The sequence below is a fragment of the Bos javanicus genome, chromosome 12 (assembly GCF_032452875.1).
Source record: "Bos javanicus breed banteng chromosome 12, ARS-OSU_banteng_1.0, whole genome shotgun sequence".
In the NCBI taxonomy this organism is placed as follows: domain Eukaryota; kingdom Metazoa; phylum Chordata; class Mammalia; order Artiodactyla; family Bovidae; genus Bos; species Bos javanicus.
In genome coordinates this window covers 44,126,131-44,146,988 of record NC_083879.1, presented here as the reverse complement: position 1 = coordinate 44,146,988, position 20,858 = coordinate 44,126,131, and the positions used below count along the sequence as shown (strand labels likewise).

The 20,858-nt window shown below is 35.2% G+C and overlaps 1 protein-coding gene across 1 annotated transcript in view; it reads left to right on the top strand.

Moving 5' to 3' along the window:
* Nucleotides 1–20,858, top strand: part of KLHL1 (kelch like family member 1) — a 540,073-nt gene that overhangs the window by 422,185 nt on the left and 97,030 nt on the right. Inside the window, exon 7 of the mRNA XM_061435054.1 lies at nucleotides 3,057–3,281. Within this exon, the coding sequence (XP_061291038.1) occupies nucleotides 3,057–3,281 (225 nt within the window). The remainder of the gene's footprint in view (nucleotides 1–3,056; nucleotides 3,282–20,858) is intronic.

Below are 20,858 nucleotides of genomic sequence, written 5' to 3'. Positions count from 1 at the left end.
GTTAGTTTACATAGCAAGTGCAGGAAAGGGGCTGGTTGTGAAGGGAATTAAGGTTGCTAATTGGCTAACCTTAAATAGATTTTTCTACATTAACTCAAATTAAATTCAGGTGAGCCTATTATAATCACAAGAATTACTGTCAGAGAAGCACTATGTTGCGGGCCCTGAAGATGGAAGAAGAGGTCACAAAGAACATGTGAGGTCTAAGCACCACTTCTCTAGAGCCTCCTGAAAGAAAGAGCTGCCAACACCTTGATTTTAACACAAGATCTATTTTGAATGCCTGACTTTCAGAACTAAGAGATAGTGTGTGTTTGTTAAGCTGCTAATTTGAGATAATTTTTTACAATAGCCATAGTAAGTTTAAACAACTTTAAAATTTTGCATAATGAATATAGGAATGCATTCCTATTTCTGATGTAGTTCAGTTCAGTTCAGTTCAGTTCAGTCACTCAGTCGTGTCCGACTCTTTGTGACCCCATGAATTGCAGCACGCCAGGCCTCCCTGTCCATCACCAACTCCCGGAGTTCACTCACGTCCATCAAGTCGGTGATGCCATCCAGCTATCTCATCCTCTGTCATCCCCTTCTCCTCTTGCCCCCAATTCCTCCCAGCATCAGAGTCTTTTCCAATGAGCCAACTCTTCACATGAGGTGGCCAAAGTACTGGAGTTTCAGCTTTAGCATCATTCCTTCCAAAGAACACCGGGACTGATCTCCTTTAGAATGGATTGGTCGGATCTCCCTGCAGTCTAAGGGACTCTCAAAAGTCTTCTCCAAAACCACAGTTCCAAAGCATCAATTCTTCAGTGCTCAGCTTTCTTCATAGTCCAACTCTCACATCCATACATGACCACTGGAAAAACCATAGCCTTGACTAGACGGACGTTTTTGGTAAAGTAATGTCTCTGCTTTTGAATAGTTACTTTAGGATAAAAATATATAGGTCACCTTTGAAATCTACAGCTAGAGGAAAAACACTGTAAAAACTAAAAATTCTGCCATGTGTTGAGGTTTAAGACATGCCTAGTTTGCTTGAATGATACTTTGAATCTCAAATCCAGTTCTCAATATTCCCTTTGAATAGCGTCATCTTTGGTTGTTCAGAGGCCATTGACTTCACATATTTTCAGTGATTTTCTCTTAGAAAGATGACTAAACTTTAGATTCCCAGCAGAAAAGTTGATCAAGGTTTTGGAGATTAAGAAAATAGTTGTTCAGACATTTATTTCCTTGCATACCCAGATCTGCAAAATATGGGTTTCTTGGCAATGGATTAATTACGATTAGGTTATACTATTTCTTCTGTCATGATTTGTCAAGAGTTAGTCATAAGAGAGAGGCATTTGCATATAACATACAACTCAGTTTTGAGACATTCATGGCATTCCAGTGCTATTAAGCTTTGATAATTCAGATGACCTTGAAATTGTTTAATACTTTAGTTCACCTTGGAATTTCAAATTTTGTGTATTTGAATAAAACTTTTAATGTAAAACATAAAGAATTCACCTACAATGCAGGAGATCTGGGTTCAATCCCCGGGTTGGGAAGATCCCCTGGAGAAGGTAAAAGGCTACCCACTCCAGTATTCTGGCCTGGAGAATTCCAAGGACTGTATAGTCCATGAGGTAGCAAAGAGTCGGACACAACTGAGAGAATTTCACTTTCATAATAATTACATTTAAGCATAAAATAAGCAGATTTATTTAAATAGTATTTTATGTTAACAAACTGTTTCAAATAACTTTCATGAATATTAAAGTTCATTTTTACTCTAACAATGTTAATAGTACTATAATACTTGATATTTAGCTGTATGAAAATTAGCTGATGTATTTAATAACATCAGAAAGCCAAATTTAATTCATTCTAACTCAGTATTTATATTATTACTGCTTTTTCACTTTTGAATAAAAATTGAGCATAATTTACACCATTTTTACCTCAATTAGTAGAACTTTTCCTGCCAAGTTTATATTTGTTTAGTTCATTGCTTGTTAAATTCTATGAGTAAATGAGACCTCTGAAGAATGCCTTCCCTAGTTTGCAAACTTGTAATATATTACAAGTAAAATAATTTTTAGTGCATAAGTGAAAGTACACAAAACATTGACTTGTAAATGTAGGGATATTTAATCATTAAGGATGTAACATTGATGAATATGAGTCTAAACATGATGAAACACAGAGCAAGATCAGTGTTTACTGGCTTATAACTTATCATATAAACATTTGTGAATTAGTTCAAGTTAGATATTTTTTAATGTGAAATATTTAACTGAATCCCTTAAAACATATGTCATTAATGATTTAGCTTATTCTCTCAATTTCAATTTTACTAGTCAGATTCACTGCATTTCTCAAACTTATTCATTAAAAAGCTTTTAGGAAAGATAAGCTATTTTATTTAGATTATAATATAGTTGATAAGGATAGGAGATCATTTCATGTATCTAAATTCTATTGCTATTTCCTGGATGCATTTTATTAAAAATAAGGTTTAAAAAAAAAAGGCATCGCTAACATTTGTTTGCATATCTTAAAGCTGACTTTTAAAACCTTTGTTATTTAAGACATAAGACAAATTTTAAAGCAATTTGGTAAAGGATTTGCTAAATTAACCTCTCTTCAACTCTCAGAAATTATACAGATAGCATGTGTAACTTATTTATTTAAAAGGACTTTAATATATTTCTTTTTAGGCTAGGCTTATATTACTTTTTTTTATAGCAAACAATGATAAAGGGAAGCTATAAAATTTACAGAACTGTCATGCTAAATAATGATTTCATTGAGTCAGTAGTTTAGCATGAGATCATTATGTAATTCAATAAGCTGAACATATGTGTCTACTTTAATCATTAATGCTTTCTCTGCCAAGAAGAGAAAATAAGGTACTTAAGTTACCACTCCCTTTGTTTTCTTGCCATCGTTTTCTTCAAGAAAAGTGATTGTGACAAGAACGTTTTCATATCCTAATTTGTGCAGTGTCTTGGGAAGATTCTTTTTTGGATTCATAGAAAACAGTGACTTTTTGATTTATATTTTATCAGGAGCTACAACCATAGAGAAATATGACCTCAGAACAAATTTGTGGATCCAGGCAGGGATGATGAACGGCAGGAGATTGCAGTTTGGTGTGGCTGTTATTGATGACAAACTCTTTGTAATTGGAGGTCGAGATGGCTTGAAGACATTGAACACTGTTGAATGTTACAACCCCAAAACCAAGACTTGGACTGTTTTACCACCAATGTCAACGCATAGACATGGTCTAGGTAAGATTCTTCTTTATTAATATCATTTTTGGGAAGTATTTTATTGAAAGTAAGAAAGTGAATGAAAGTGAAGTTGCTCAGCCATGTCCGACTCTTTGTGACCCCATGGACAGTAGCCTGCACCAGGCTCCTCCGTCCATGGGATTTTCTAGGCAAGAGTACTGGAGTGGGTTGCCATTTCCTTCTCCAGGGAATCTTCCTGACCCAGGGAACGAACCCAGGTCTCCCATATTGTACACAGACGCTTTACTGTCTGAGCCACCAGGGAAAGTAAGAATGTGTGTTCAAATATAGTATTATTTTGATCAATTATCATTAACTTGAGATAAGCTGTGAACTCATGTATATATATGTTGATATATATATATATAGGAACATATATATAGATAGATAGATTCTTGACATTTTCCTGTGTTGACCAATGTGCATTAAACTGTTAAAAGAGTGATGTTAAATATACCAACATGAAATATCCTTGGTTTCCATCAATGAATGAATGGAAAAAGAAAATGTGATACATATACATGATGAAATATTGTTCAGCCATTAAGAATAATGAAATTCTGCCATTTGCAACAACATGGATGGGCTTTGAGGGAATTATGCCTAGTGAAATAAGTTAAATAGAGAAAAATAACCATATGACCTCATTTACATGTGGAATCTGGAAAAAAAAAAAATCATGGATTTAGAGCAAAGATTGGTTGTTGCCTGAAGCAGGGTTTTGAGAGTGGGTGAAATGGGTGAAGGGACTCAACATTAAAAATTTCCAGTTATAAAATGAGTAAGTCATGGAGATATAATGTACAGCATGGTGACTATAATTAATAAAACTTTATTGCATATTTGAAAGTAGTAGGAGAATGGATCTTGAAAGTTCTCATCATATGGGGAAAAATTGCAACCATGTGTCAAGATGGATGTTAACTGAACTACTGTGGTCGTCATTCTGCAAAATATACAAACATTGAATCATTATTTGTACAGGAAACTAATGTGCTATATCAATTGTACCTCATTTTCTTAAATAAAATAAAAGCAAGGACTTGTAAAAAATACACCCAGATGAGTAGACCTCAAGTTATTTTCAGTTTTCAGAGTATGATACTCATACAGCATGTAAAATTCATCTACTATGAATAGAAAATGCAGAACTATCATGGAAAGACCAGAGTAATACAATGTGGAAGAAGAAACAGTTAATGTGAATTGAGAAAGCAATTAAGGTGGTTTTCTTTAGCATTAGTGGATAGTCAAATCTTTGCATTTAATTATTGCCATCTTGAAAAGTCCATGGGGAGAGGGCAGAACAGATTTAGGAAAAGACTGACTCCTCAATAGGCACTAGAAATCAATATAATAGGACTCAACTAATCTCCACTAGGGAGTAACCTGGAGATGGGGTGAACTGTATTTGGATTCAGAAGTTCTGGGTGTGAGTTTTCAATCTATCAGTGGATATTGGCTTGATTTGGGACCAGCAGTTAAACTATGAGTCTTCATTTCTTCATTTGCCACCAATTCAAGGTTATGAATTAGATTAAAATTGAATGATGATAATGAATGTGAAATCACTTGTAAATTATAAATTCATCAACAAATATTTGAAAAAGAGTCATATAATATAGATCCTGAATTTGTGTTTCTCATCCTGTGGATTGTAAGAAGTCCTGGTTAGTTTTTTGAAGACCTGAAATATGTCAGATAGTTGACTAAGTACGTTTAGAAATATACATTAGAAAGATATTGAGGTCTAATTGCAAATTTACTGATCCAGACTTTCAAAGGAAAGCAAACTCATAAAGCATTTAAAAAGCAAAAATTAATGGTAGTTTAAGGTCTTCAGCACTAAAATATAATTCATATCTGCCATCATCTAAGACAAACTTTAAAAATAGCTCTGAACTAAAACAACTTACCTTTTTGTTCTTTTGATTTACCTCCACTTTTATCAGTTTTCTGATTTTTATTTTATTTGCCATAGTTAGTAAATGTCTTGCTCTGTGATATGCAGTGAGATTACAAGATTGCCCATGTATCCCATATTATACTCCAAGTGGCAAGACACTAAAGTAAAACTTTAATATAAAATAAAATCTCAAAATAATTTAGTTGACCTATATAACTTTCCCTCACCTAGATTTGTTTGAAAAAAATCCTTACATGATTATATTAGAAAGCCACATGAGTTCTTTGGTTGTTAAAGTTGAATATGTGGTCAAAAACATTTCATAGATATCAATAAATGAAGATTGATTCTTTCTGCTGGATGAAATAGCAAATAAAACTGTATTCATGTTAAGTCTATGATATCAGGGAGTAATGCATCTCTCTAGGGAATGAAGCTAATGAAGACCACAATTGCCTGCTGAGTTGCTGAGTTTTTATTTTAGCATTATATCTGTGAAATACATAGTTCTATAAATCATGTCTTCTTTCCCACAACATTTATTTTGTATAAAGTTGAATAAGTCATTCTTATAATACACTGTTTGCAAGTAAGTAGTTTTAGGAAAAATTGATAAAATAGTAATATAGCTGTTGTTGATTATGGATTTTCTATATGCCATGCTTTGTGTTGCATGTTAAATATATGATAGGATTTGTTTTTGTTTGTGTAGTTTTCAACTGAGATAAAATTAGGTGTTAAAGTGTAGAATTGAGTACTTTTGAGTCTATTCATAGAGTTATGTAGTCATCACCACTATCAAACTCCAAAATATTTTTATCATCCTAAAAAGAAACCCTGTAATCAATAGCAGTCACTCAATATTGCCCCACCTGCCTGGACCCTTTAGCAAAAATTAAACGATTTTGTGTCCTGGTGAAATTGCCAACTCAAGATAATTCATTTAAATAGAATCATATAATTTGTGGTTTTCTGATTTGTTTCCACTTTTTGGTTATTATGAATAAAACTAAAATGAAAATCCATGTATGTATTTTTGTATGAATATATATGTTAAGTTCTGTTGGATATGTACATATGAGAAAAGCTGTTGAGTTACATGGTAGCTCCATCTTTAAATTTTGGATGAACTGCCAAGCTATTTTCCAGAATAGCTGTTCCATTTTCCATCTCCTCAGCAAAATATGAGGGTGCCAATTTTTCCACATCCTTGACAACACTTGTTACTGTTTATTCTTTTTCTATTATAATGATCACAATGTTATCTCATGATTTTATAAAAATTTCTCTAATGAATAATTTTGAGAAATATTTCATGTGCTTATTGACCATTTGTACCTTCTCTGGATAAATATATATAAGTTTTGTTCAGTTTTTTTTTTCTTTTATTGTTCACTTTATATTCTATATATGAGTTTTCTATCAGATATAAGATTGCAAATATTTCATTCCATTCTATGGGTTCTAATTTAACTTTTTGATAGGACCCTTTGAAGCACAATAACTATTGACTTACTAAAGTTAAATTTATTTTCCTTTCTTTTGTTGCTTCTGCTTTTGGTGGAATATAAGAGAAAATATTGTCTAATTGATGGTCATAAAATTTATGCTAATACTTTAGAAATTTTATACCTTTTGGTCTTAAATTTAAAAACGTAATCTATTTATTAATATGATGTGAGCTAATAGTTTAACATCATTTTTGCATGTTGTTTCACTGTTCTTTGTTGAAAAAAATCTTTCCTTTCCATTGACTTATCTTGGTGCATCATGAAAAATTTATTGGCCATAAATATGAAGATTTATTTATAGACATTCAATTCTACTCTATTAATATCCCTACCTATACTTACACCAATACCACACTGCCTTGATTACTGTAGCTTTGTAATAAGATTTGAAATTGGATAATGTCAGCTCTCTGACTTATGTAGGACTGTGTTTAATAGCCACATATCTGTTATTGTCATACAAATTGCATATTTATACATTATACATCCGTCTCAATACAGTTTTAAAATTATTACTTTATGCAGATGTCTTTATAGTGACAGGAGAAAATAAAGTGCTATAAATTATTAAAAATACAGTTATTACCTTAATAGAGTTCTTTACTCTTCTTGTGAATTTATGTTCCTATCTAGAAATGTCTACAGCCTGACCCAAAGTACCCCTTTCAGGGAAGATCTATTAGCAACAAATTCCCTTTATGTTTTGTTTATTTATTTTTTAAAATCTTGATATATGATCATTCTCCTTTATTTTTAAAGGACATAAAATTCTTAACAGTCTTTTTATGTTAACACTTTGAATATGCCATACCATGTCTTTTGGTCTCCTTGATGAGAAATGAACTGTTAATCTTTTTGAGAATCCTTTGTGCCTGATAAGTTGCTACTCTTTTGCTACTTATAAGATTCTCACTTTGACTTTTAACAGTTTGTGATATGCCTATGTGTGCCTAGTTTTGAGTTCATCCTACTTGTAGGTTATTGAACCCAGCTATCTCCCAGTTCAGCTGAGCTCCTGATAAGGCAGAGTTGTAAACTGACCACTGAAGTGTTGAAAGATTGCCCCAACATGAACACTGAGCCCCTAAGCAAAGGCAAGTTTTCTTTCTCCTTTCCTCATAAAGGTCTTGGCAGAAGTGCCTGAAGAAGACCTCTTGCCAAGACTCAGACATGGATACCTTAGGATGAAAGGTGGCTGGGAGAGAAATGCCAATATGTGAAGAGCATGATCAGCTTCAATGCAATTTTCTTGAAAGTTTGCAGTACTTTGGTTTTGCACCAAAATTGGTATAGGGATAATAGCTTTCTCCTATGAGACCTGCCAGGTAAAGGCTTTGTAATAGCTTATGATCAGGTTTAAAACATCATAAGTAGATTTTTAGCAGGAGCTAGACTCTTCATGACTTATCTTTCATTCCTGCTTACACAAATCCTCAAGGTCAGATGGAGATGAAAACTTATTACCTTCACAGATTTTACCTGTGTATGTGCACATGACCTTTAAGAGTACCAGGAATACGTCAATTTTTTCAAATTTCTCCATGGACATCCTTTCCCCAGTTCTTCTGTTGTTGTTGTTGTTGTTGTTTTCAGCTTCTTGTTTGCTTTAACTGTTTTCACCACCTCAGGCTGCATTGACATTAAGTAATTGCCACTGATTTTTTTTTTTTTTTCTTGACACACATCCTGGAGCATTCTCAGTAAGAAGAAGCCTTAATCAGGTGAAACAAGAAACTCTTGCAAGTGTAGGTTTTCAGAAAACGACCAGACCCATCAGAATAAGACCCAAAAATTTCCTAAGAATGAGACTTCTGAGGATCTCCAAAATCTGTCCAGAGCCCTTCATTGACTGATATGCTGTTAGATTTCATCACTACCTTGATCGTGAGGTTGTTGGTTTTCAAGATTACTGGACAGTTAGGGAAAAGGTGCTTGGAATAAAACCACAGAGCTCATTATTCTTATGTAGATTAAGCTGTTTTTGTTTTTTTCTTGAATAAATCTCTTCAAATATTTAATATTTTTATTTCTCTTTCAGAGTTCTGATTTTTAAACATTTTGTCAGTGTTCTCATTATCTTTTATTGTGTCATTGCTGCAGATGTCAACAATAGAGATGGTTTTTATGTGGGTACAATAAGCAAAAACTGGCTAATCTATAAAAAAAGGAGTCTTTTGAAAACATAATGGCTACTAAAACTTTACAAGTGTCTTATATGGTCTAGCCATCAGCACAGGAAAACATTTTAAAAGCAATGAGAATAACACTGATGTTGGCCTTTTGTCAACTATGTTGGTGAACAATGACTCTTCCCCAGAGATGGTGAAGTTAGCCACCCTTGAGCCAAAAGGACACATACATAACAGACAAACATAATGTATGAAACTTCAGGCTGTACACAAACCAAAAAAAACAACAACAACAACTGAAAAACAAATAAACATAATGTTTAGCTTATGAAATTGATTAGATGTCCTGGAACATGGCTGAAATTAAGACAGACTTGTTAATTCAAGTGAAAAAATGACACCCCTTGGAAAGTCTGATAAAGACAAACACGCTTCCAGGAAAGGTACTGGGTGCCCCAACTGGCATCGTTGCTTCTACTCACTCTAGAGATCTGTGAGATAGCTCTGAGTCACTGACCTCAGCTTTTTAGTCAGGAATAAGAGGCAACTCAAACTGTTGTCATCTATCATGGTAGACAAGGCTGCTTCAAATGGCTAATCATATGTGTGAACATTCTTAAAATAAGAAGGATATTCCCATTCAGAGGCAATGTAAAAAAAAAAAATGTTCAATCTGTATTCGACATTTACTAACTGATTAAATACTCACAGTTCAGTTCAGTCACTCAGTTGTGTCCGACTCTTTGCAACCCCATGGATTGCAGCACGCCAGGCCTCCCTGTCCATCACTAACTCCCGAAGTTTACTCAAACTCATGTCCATTGAGTCACTGATGCCATCCAACCATCTCATCCTCTGTCATCCCCTTCTTCTCCTGCCTTCAATCTTTCCCAGCATCAGGGTCTTTTCCAGTGAGTCAGTTCTTCGCATGAGGTGGCTAAAGTATTGGAGTTTCAGCTTCAGCATCAGTCCTTCCAATGACTATTCAGGACTGATTTACTTTAGGATGGACTGGCTGGATCTCCTTGCAAACCACAACCACCTTATAATTTAGACATTTTTGCAGTTTTAAGGTTTAAAAAATCATGGACCAAGTGGCCAATTAGCTTTCCCTATGTCACCCGCCTTGTAAAGAAGATTTGTACTTGTTATTTTTTTAGCTCCAAAGTCATATTTTTTTTCTAATATAACATGCTGTTGCCAATAAGTTAATAATAATAACAAATATTTTTGTTTTTCAATTGCTAAGTCGTGTCTGACTCTGAACAACCCTATGAATTGCAGCATGCCAAGCTTCCCTGCCTTTCACTATCTCCCAGAGCTTGCTCAACTCATGTCTGTTGAGTCAGTGATGCCATCCAATCATCTCACCTTCTGTTACCCACTTCTCCTCCTGCCTTCAATCATTCCCAGCATCAGGGTCCTTTCCAATGACTTAGTTCTTCACATCAGGTGGCCAAAGTATTGGAGTTTCAGCTTCAACATCAGTCCTTCCAATGAATATTCAGAGTTGATTTCCTTTTAGATTGACTGGTTTGATTTCCTTCCTGTCCAAGGGACTTTCAAGAGTCTTTGCCACACCAGTTTTGAAGTATTAACTTCAGTGCTCAACTTTCTTTATGATCCAACTCTCACATCTGTACATTTGTACTGGAAAACCCATAGCTTTAACTGTAAGTATCACTTTTGTAGGCAAAGTGATGTCTCTGTTTTTTAAAACGCTGTCTATGTTTGTCATAGCTTTTCTTTCAGGGAGCAAATGTCTTTTAATTTCATGGCTACAGTCACCATCCATAGTAATTTTGGTACCCCCAAAAATAAAATCTGCCACTATTTCCACTTTTTTCCCATTTATTTGCCTTGAAGTGATAAGACTGGATGCCATGATCTTTGTTTTTTGAATGTTGAATTTTAAGCCAGATTTTTCAGCCTCCTCTTTCACCTTCATCAGGAGGCTTTTTAGTTCCTCTCTAATTTCTGCCATTAAAGTGACATCATCTACATATCTGAGGTTGTTTATATTTCTCCTGTTTATCTTGATTCCAGCTTGTGAGTTATCCAGACCAGCATATTGCATCATGTAGTCTGAATATAAGTTAAATAAGCAGCCTTGACCTACTCCGTTCCTGATTTTGAACCAATACATTATTCCATGTCTGGTTCTAACTATTGCTTCTTGACTTGTATACAGGTTTCTCAGGAGGCAGGTAAGATGGTCTGGTATTCCTGTCTCTTGAAGAATTTTCCACTGTTTGTTGTGATCCACATAGTAAAGGCTTTAGTGTAGTCAATGAAGGAGAAGTAGATTTTTTTTTTCAATTATCTTGTTTTCTATCATCCAGAGGATGTGGGCAATTAGATCTCATTTCTCTACCTTTTTTAAAATCTAGCTTGTACATCTGGAAATTCTTGGCTTATGTACTACTGATCTCTTACTTGAAGGATTTTGAGCATAATATTGCTAGCATGTGAAATGAGTGCAATTGTATGGTAGTTTGAAAATTCTTTGGCATTGCTTTTCTTTGGGATTAGAATGAAAACTGACCTTTCCTATTCCTGTGGCCACTGCCGGGTTTTCCAAATTTGTTGGTATATTGAGTGCAGCACTTTAACAGCATCATCTTTTAGGATTTGAAACAGCTCACCTGGGATTTCATTACCTCCACTATCTTTGCTCATAGTAATGCTTCCTAAGGCCCACTTGACTTCACACTCAGGGCTCTAGCTCTAGGTGAGTGACCACAGTATCCTGGTTATCTCAATCACTAAGATCTCTTTTTTTTTTTTTTTTTTACAGTTCTTCCATGCATTCTTGCTTCTTCTTCTTCTTAACATCTTTTGCTTCTGTTAGGTCCATATTGTTTCTGTCCTTTATTGTCCCATCTTTACATGAAATAGTCCCTTGGTATTGCCACTTTTCTTGAAGTGATGTCTAATCATTCTATTGCTTTTTTCTATTTCTTTGCATTGTTCACTTAAGAAGGCATTCCTATGTCACCTTCCTATTCTCTAGAACTCTACATTCATATGGGAATATCTTTCCCTTTCGCTTTTGCCTTTCACTTCTCTTCTTTTCTCAGCTATTGGTAAGGGCTCCTTAGACAATCATTTTGCCTTTTTGCATTTCTTCCTCTTGGGATATGGTTTTGGTCACCATGCAATATTATGAACCTCCATCCATAGTTCTTTAGTCACTCAGTCACTCCAATCTACTCCCTTGAATCTGTTCATCACCTCCACTGTATAATCATAGAAATGTGATTTAGGTCATACTCAATGTCCTAGTGGTTTTCCCTACTTTCTTCAATTTAAGTCTGAAATTTGCAATAAGTGGTTCATGATCTGAGCCACAGTCATTTCTTGCATTTGTGGAAGAGGGTATTTGCAATGGCCAGTATGTTCTCTTGACAACACTATGTTAGCCTTTGCCCTGCTTCATTTTGTACTCCAAGGCCAAATTTGCCAGGTATCTCTTGACTTCTTACTTCTACATTCCAGTCTCCTCTGAAAAAAAGACATCTTTTTGGTGTTTGGTGGAGTTCCATGGTGGGAGTAGGGTAGTGACCAGAGCCCTGAGTTCCTAATGTGGTGGGGCAGGAGGTTATGAAGCACTTTTCACCACCCTGGGGCAGCTGGGCTTGCCAGACCTGGACAATAACTCTGAGGAGCTAGAGAAGAGGAAAGATGGTGGCCAGCTATTGGCCAGTGGTGGGCCATGTGGGTAGCAGAAAGTTCCCAGGACAGCCAACAGCAACATTGAGGCCAAGGAGCCCTCAGTTCATGATCATCCTCCAACCTCAGCTCCAGTCTTCCCTGTACTCCCTTCCCAGAAAATCCAACAGGTCCTTTGGCCAGCCCCGACGTGGCACACTGACTGACACCCAGTGGTGAGTGAAGGTTTACATGCCCAAGGGCTAAAGAAGGACCAGAATTTGTTTTGTCAATTTTATTTATCCTTTCAAAGAACCAGCTTTTGGTTTTGTTGATTTTTGCTATGGTCTCTTTTGTTTCTTTTGCATTTATTTCTGCTCTAATTTTTAAGATTTCTTTCCTTCTACTAACCCTGGGGTTCTTCATTTCTTCCTTTTCTAGTTGCTTTAGGTGTAGAGTTAGGTTATTTATTTGACTTTTTTCTTGTTTCTTGAGGTGTGCCAACCAGGGTGCAGGGCATGTCTGTCCAGTTACTAACAGTGGCTGAAGGACATGTCCCTGGTAGTCAGGGCATAACAAAACGTGGTCCACTGGAGAAGAGAGTGGCAAACCACTTCAGTATTCTTGACTCAAGAACCCCATGAACACAAAGAAAAGTCAAAAAGATATGACACTGGAAGGTGAACCCCCTAAGTCAGTAGCTGCCCAAAATACTACTAAGGAAGGGCCCAAAAACAGCTCAGAAAAGAATGAAGTGGCTGGGTTAGAGTGGAAACGTCGCTCAGTTGTGGATGTGTTTGGTGGTGAAAGTAAAGTCCAAATGCTGCAAAGAACAATATTGCCTAGGAACCTGGAATGTTAGGTCTATGAATCAAGGTAAATTGGGTATGGTCAAGCAGGAGATAGCAAGAGTGAACATCGACATTTTAGGAATCAGTGACCTAAAATTGACTGGAATGGGTGATTTTAATTTGGATGACCATTATGTCTACTATGGTGGGCAAGAATCCCTTAGAATAAATGGAGTAACCCTCATAATCTGAAGTGTCCAAGATGCAGTATTTGGGCACAAAGTCAGAAATGACAGAATGATCTTATTTCATTTCCAAGGCAAGCCATTTAGCATCACAGTAATCCAAGTCTATGCCCCAAGCACTAATGCTGAAGAAGATGAAGTTAAAAAGTTCTATGAATACCTATGGTATCTTCTAGAACTAACACCTAATATGATACTCATATTATATTTATATATTTTAAAAAATTTTATTTTTTAATTAAGGTTCATTCTCTCATTTTATGTACACAAATTAAAAGACATGCACACAAAAATATCAGTTTAGTGTCTGAGTGTCTGAAACTGTTAGCATGTTTGACTGTGAAAATTTCTATAGAATGAATTTGAGTAATGATTCAACCAAGTATTTCAGATTTGAAATACAGAAATAGATTTAGATATAGACAAATGAATAAGTATGTGAATAGGTAAAGAAATTGACTAGATATATAAAGTTCTGTGTTAATTTATATACATTTCTCAATTTCACTGAGTGAAAAAGGGGAAAATGCTGATACTGGTATGTTTGTTATTTTCATATCAATCATTTAGCTATACTAAAATGATACAATTTGAACTAATAAATCAGAACCAAAAGTCTCTATATTCTGCCATTTAAGGATTATCTGTTTTATAGGCTGGTATCCCATTTAGCCTTCCTAGCAGGAAAACCTTCTATGTATATAGACTCTAAGAACTTATTACCTAATATTATGGATTCACAAACTAACAAGAATTCCTGGAATATTTCAGGGATTAACAGAGAGAGAGAAATACATATAATGCAACTTCTCAAAACACAGACATGGTTCAGTTTTAACTTTAAAAAAATTTAAATAAAAAATAACTTAAAATACCAAAAGCAAAAATAACACAAGTGTATTTGGTATTCTTTGCTAGTCACCAAAGATATTCAGTCTTTGAAATAATCAGTTATATAAAAAAAGGGAAAAGTATAAAAAAATTTTCAAATTTGTTTATTGAAATGAAATATTAAATAGAATTTTGAAAAAAATAAAATTGGCATCATTGTCGTCTCTAAAAATCATTAAGAGGAAATAAATTAAAATTATGGCAAAACAGATAAGACAAAGAAATAATCAGTATGATATTGTTATTCATGGTAGTTTTAGAAAAAAAATATTGAGAAAGTGAGAGAGAAAATAAGAAATAATCTGAGAGAATTTCTCTGAAGTATAATACATGGCCTCTGCTGACCTGAAGTAAATAGCCAGATATTTTTTCCAACAAAGATGGGTTTACTGGGGCCAACAAAGAATTGCTATGGTAAGCTATATGCAAGGTCCCACATAACAAATGAAGGAGAACATTTTTATGGAGAGGAAAAGGAAGTTGGGAGGATGATAGTAAAGAGTCCGTGACATTTTGTTTTCTGGATCTTTGCAAGGAAAGAAGAGGAGTCCTTCTGCTACTGTCTCAGAATCTGAGAGCTCCCCTTTCTGGTGTCCCAATTCTAGTTAATTGAAATTCATGTTTATTATTATTATTATTTAAAATTTTCCCCTTTAATCAAAAAAATTTTTTTCTAATTCAGTGTTGACCAAGAGTTACATCTAGTTTCAGAGACTTTTTGTCCCTAATATCAGGAAGGACCTTACCAAGGTGTACTGTCTTATATCAGAAGGAAAGTGCACAGATTGGAAACCTATTATGATCACATTCGAGTAACAAAGAAGAGTTGGAATCACTTTCTGTCTAAAGTCCATATATTATCAAGATCATCATCATTGGAGCTCATCTGAAGCATTAAATCATCATCCTAAGTTTGGGAGACACATTTATGATAGGTCTCACCTTGATAGCTTGAGGAAGTTGTCTCCTCAGATGTTCTCTGCTTCTATTGTAGAAAATGTTTAATTTTAGGTTACCAGATAATGTGCAGTTCCAGTCAGTGTTCAGTGCTTTCTTTAGGTGTATCACATGAATCAAAGAACCTTTTTGGTGAAGTTTGTTGACCCAAGGGTTAGTTAGCAGTACCCAGAGAGTATGAAGAGAGTTTGGTATTTTCCAATTGACAAAATCTCCAGATTGCAAGATGTAATGCTTAATGTCTTCATCTTGAGCACACTGTGAAAAGATTTCTTTACCAGAACATGGTTATTTTTAATAGAAGCATTTATGCTTTTGCAGTACAAGAGTATCTTTTATCAGTTGTGGGTCAAAATAAATAGAAGGCAAGTATATTAAACTTCCTGTGATTATCTCACAGGATCAGAGCCTATAAATTCCTAAAGGGGTGAATCCAAAGTTTAGAAGGACCAACAGCAATGCTCTTGGTCAAGGTGTTTGGAGGGTCTTGACAAATCTTTCCAGTTGAGTCTTCATAATGTTGTTAATGCTTTGGACTTAATCAGAGGATTGAGGGTGGTAAGCACAGTGAAATTGTTGCAAAATAAGCCAGATAGGGCAGAATTATAGAAGTACCTGGCCAAGAAAATGGTTTCCTCTCTCTTTATGAAGTTTGAGAGGCATTCCCCTAGGTATGGATAATATTTTCAAAAAATATTTTAGCAGTAGAAAAGGAAATAGTCTGTAAGAAAGGAAAGGTTTAAGTCATACAAACTAAAACTAAAATATATTTATATCCATAAGACCGAGGAAATTGTATGATTCATTTGCCAGAACTCAAATGGTCCATTGGAAAGTTAAAAGTATGGGGGCAGTACATACAGGCTTCCCCAGGCTGTATGTTGCACAGATGGAACAAGAGAGGCAGGCACATTTTGTAAACTTTTAAAAATTTTCTCACCAATATTGATTCATGAACACTTATTTTGTCAGTAGATGAGTTGTTTAATGCACATACTGTTATTAAGATTGTAAATTTTAGAGTTTCTAGTAAGACTGAGTCGGTATTTGATCCAAACCAGAGTTTTATCCAACTAATAATTGAATTTTCATTGGCTGAATCCTTGCCAGAAAAGAGACTGTCTTCCTGTTGGGTTCCTCTATTGTTACCAGGTATGAGAACTCCACTGCTGTTCTCTCAATTCTGTTTTATTGAGGTTATTATTTATTTATTTTCATACCTCTAAAACGAGTAGTCCAGAGGGCAATCAGAAAAATGAGTGAAAAAAGAATAAATTCACTCTATCTGTATCAAATTACAGAATATCAAAGATAAAGAAATAATTACATACCTCCCGAAGAAGGAAAACACACACTTAAGCTAATGAGAACAATAGCCATGTATGAATAACAAGGAAATAACTGCAATAAAATACCAAAGTCCACAAAAATAAAAGATGACCAGATGGCTGTCAGGCTTTTTGATAGCAATGCTATTGTCCACAGATAATGAAAGCATTCTTCAAACTTCTGATGCATAAACTTCTGATGCTCATTTATGTCACGCCAAACTATACCTCATGCTATGAAGGGAGGAAAAAAAAAAGACATCTTCAGATATTTTGATTTTGCTGATTTCAGCAAGGATATGGACCTCAAAATCTATTCTCACAAATGTAAGACTGAAAAAAGAAAGATGCATCTTAAGAAAAAACAATCTTATAAACCTTTTCATTCTCCTCTTTCACTTTCCTCAAGAGGCTCTTTAGCTCCTCTTCACTTTCTGCCATAAAGGTGATGTCATCTGCATATCTGAGGTTATCGATATTTCTCCCAGCAATCTTGATTCCAGCTTGTGCTTCTTCCAGCACAGTGTTTCTCATGATGTACTCTGCATACAAGTTAAATAAGCAGGGTGACTATATACAGCCTTGGCATATTCCTTTCCCAGTTTGGAACCAGTCCGTGGTTCCATGTCCAGTTTTAACTGTTGCTTCCTGACCTGTATATAGGTTTCTCAAGAGGAAGGTCAGGTGGTCTGGTATTTCCATCTCTTTCAGAATTTTCCACACTTTATTGTGATCCACACAGTCAAAGGCTTTGGCATAGTCAATAAAGCAGAAATAGATGTTTCTCTGGAACTCTCTTGCTTTTTCAATGATCCAGCAGGTTGGCTTAAAGCTCAACATTCAGAAAACTAATATCATGGCATCTGGTCCCATCACTTCATGGGAAATAGATGGGAAAACAGTGGACACAGTGTCAGAGTTTATTTTGGGGGGCTCCAAATTCACTGCAGATGGGGATTGCAGCCATGAAATTAAAAGACTCTTACTCCTTGAAAGGAAAGTTATGACCAACCTAGATAGCATATTGAAAAACAGAGACATTACTTTGCCAACAAAGGTCCATCTAGTCAAGGCTATGGTTTTTCCAGTGGTCATGTATGGATGTGAGAGTTGGACTGTGAAGAAAGCTGAGTGTTGAAAAATTGATGCTTTTGAACTGTGGTGTTGGAGAAGACTCTTGAGAGTCCCTTGGGCTGCAAGAAGATTCAACCAGTCCATTCTAAAGGAGATCAGTCCTGGGTGTTCATTGGAAGGACTCATGCTGATTCTGAAACTCCAGTACTTTGCCCACCTCATGCGAAGAGTTGACTCATTGGAAAAGCTTCTAATGCTGGGAGGGATTGAGGGCAGGAGGAGAAGGGGACAATAGAGGATGAGATGGCTGGATGGCATCACCGACTCTACGGACATGAGTTTGAGTAGACCCAGGGAGTTGGTGATGGACAGGGAGGCCTGGCATGTCGCGATTTATGGGGTTGCAAAGAGTCAGACATGACTGAGCAACTGAGCTTAACTGAATGCTAGGATTCAAAGATCTCCTTCATTATCAGGAAAGATAGAGGATAAACAGTTGTACTTTCACAGAGTTCTTGATCTTATGGGAGAAATATCTCATTAGATAATCTCTTTGCCAAGAGCAAACACAGGGTTGTTTGCCACCTGCAGACACTTGGTGAGTCCTAATATGGCACTGGATTTTCCTTCTTCTTGTTGCTAAGAAGCCCGGTTCCACCTCTGGCCTGTCATACTTGGCTGAAGGAAAATTGCTAAAGCCATCTGAGGATGCTTCCTTTACAATTGAGGGTGAACTGGGGTGAAAGCCTGGGGAATCTGTGTATATGCATCCAGAAATGCTCACCTGCCAGAAGAATAAAACAAATGAGGTTTCATAAACTAGCCAAGGGAAATGTGAAGTTAAAATTAAAATATCAAGAAACAATTTTCAAAACAATGTCATGAGTATAACTTAATAAAATTCTTGAATATAATATGAGGAAAGAGAACCCAAAGTGACATCTATTATCAGTGTTTTCCCTGACTTTAAGGAGCTATACTTATAACAACGAGTAATGAATGGACTGAAGAAAATAACAGCCTAATAAAACCTTGCAGTTGTTTGTGATATGACCCATTAGTCTAGAAAATTCCATTTTGAACTGTCAGTTTTCATTGTCTTAGAAGGAACGCTTGCTTCAGCTTAGCCTTTGCTACTTTAATTATATCAGTATGTATCTGTCCTCTTCATACCTCTTTTATTTAAAAAATAGAATTTGTCACAAAACTAAGGGGTCTACATTTCTTTAAAAGTTTGGTAATTTTCACAAGTAAATACAATTCAAAACTGCCTGCTCAGTTTTATATATCAGATTGTTAAAAAGACATTGTGAAAAGAAAAAATGCATATACATATAATGGAGTAAGTTGACAATGTGAAAAAAAAATTACTATTTTGATACTACATACCCAAATACATGTACACAAATATATACACAGATCCACAATTTTAAATACATATGCATGTCTTATTGATAAAACGGGGAAAGTTCTAAGCATGATACGGGATATAACAAGAAGTTTTTAGAGCAAACAGCTACCATTTTCATTTGAAACTTTAAAGTTTGAGTAAACAGAAATTTATAAGAACAGTTTCTTATTACTTTGACAGATGTAATATAGACACAGACATGTGTATACAGCTTTAAATAATATTTTAGAGCCTTTAATTTTTTTTAACTTTAGCAGTTCCTCTGGGAAATATTATGCATAGAACATTAGTAATGCCAGCAAAAAAGAAGGAAAAGAAAGAAGGGAAGAATAAAGAAGAGATAAGAAATAACAACAAACACCTTTTCAACAGAATGTGCACTTATAAACTGTGATTTATAAACTCTAAATATTAGTGAAATCCTCATTATATATTCAGTCTTCTGTGATCCTATCAGTTGTTGAATTCTAAGCTTAGATATTCCCTGGTGTCTTTCCACTGAATTATGGTGTTTTTTTTTTTCAAATAAACTTTTACTGAAGATGTTTTAATACTAAGAATTCAATAGGTGCTGAGGATAAGGAGATAAGAAAGAGAGAAGAATGACCTTCAATATTGTACATACTAGTTGTGAATGCTCTCTTACAAATAAAAATCATTAATCTAGGCATAGAGATTCTGTGTTTGGTTTGTAATGTAATATCTTACCTATTCTATTACTCATTTCTGAAGTAAAATTTTATATCACAAATTGACTGGTCCTCAACATGATTCCACAGCCATTTGTGGATAACCTATCTCTTAAATCTGCCTGCAATGCAGGAGACCCCGCTTCAATTCCTGGGTCAGGAAGAACCAATGGAGAAGGGATAGGCTACCCATTGAAGTATTCTTGGGCTTCCCTGGTGGCTAGCTGGTAAAGAATCCACTTGCAATGTGGGAGACCTGGGTTCAATCCCTGGGTTAGAAAGATCCCCTTGAGAAGGGAAAGGCTACCCACTTCAGTATTCTGGCGGGGAAAATTCCATGGACTGTATAGTCACAAAGAGTTGGACACAACTGAGCAACTTTCAATAGTGTAAAATTTGTGGACTGAGTATGAAGAATTCCTTTTGCTATACTCTACTCCAATAAAATGCTAAAAACTACTAAATCTTCTAGAACAGGTATCCCCAACCTCCAAATCTAACACCTGATAATCTGAAGTAGAGCTTTTATGTAATAATACTAGAAATAAATTGCACAGTAAGTGTAACCTGCTTAAATCATCCCAAAATGATACCTCTCACCAGTCCATAGAAAAATTATCTTTCATGAAACTGGTCCCTGGTGCTATTAAGGTTGGGGACTGCTGTGAGAACACTGACCCTTTAAACTAGGATCTAAACACCAAGCTTCTTCATTATGAGGAACTTTGATAAATGTACTTGTTTGATCTAAGAGTCACAGTTTTAAGTTTCTCTCTTTGAGCAATTGGTGAGTTTTCTGTCCCAATAACATTGTGGGTAATATGGCTAATTATGTTTCCCTATATGAATTAAATGTTATAGAGTCTAGATTTAAATTTGCAGTCTAAAAGTAACAAACATGCATGCATTTTTTTTTTTTTGTAGCAATCTCATACTGGGCTCTATTTTATCTTTCTTTGATTGTTTTGCTATCATCTAACTTTACTAAAAT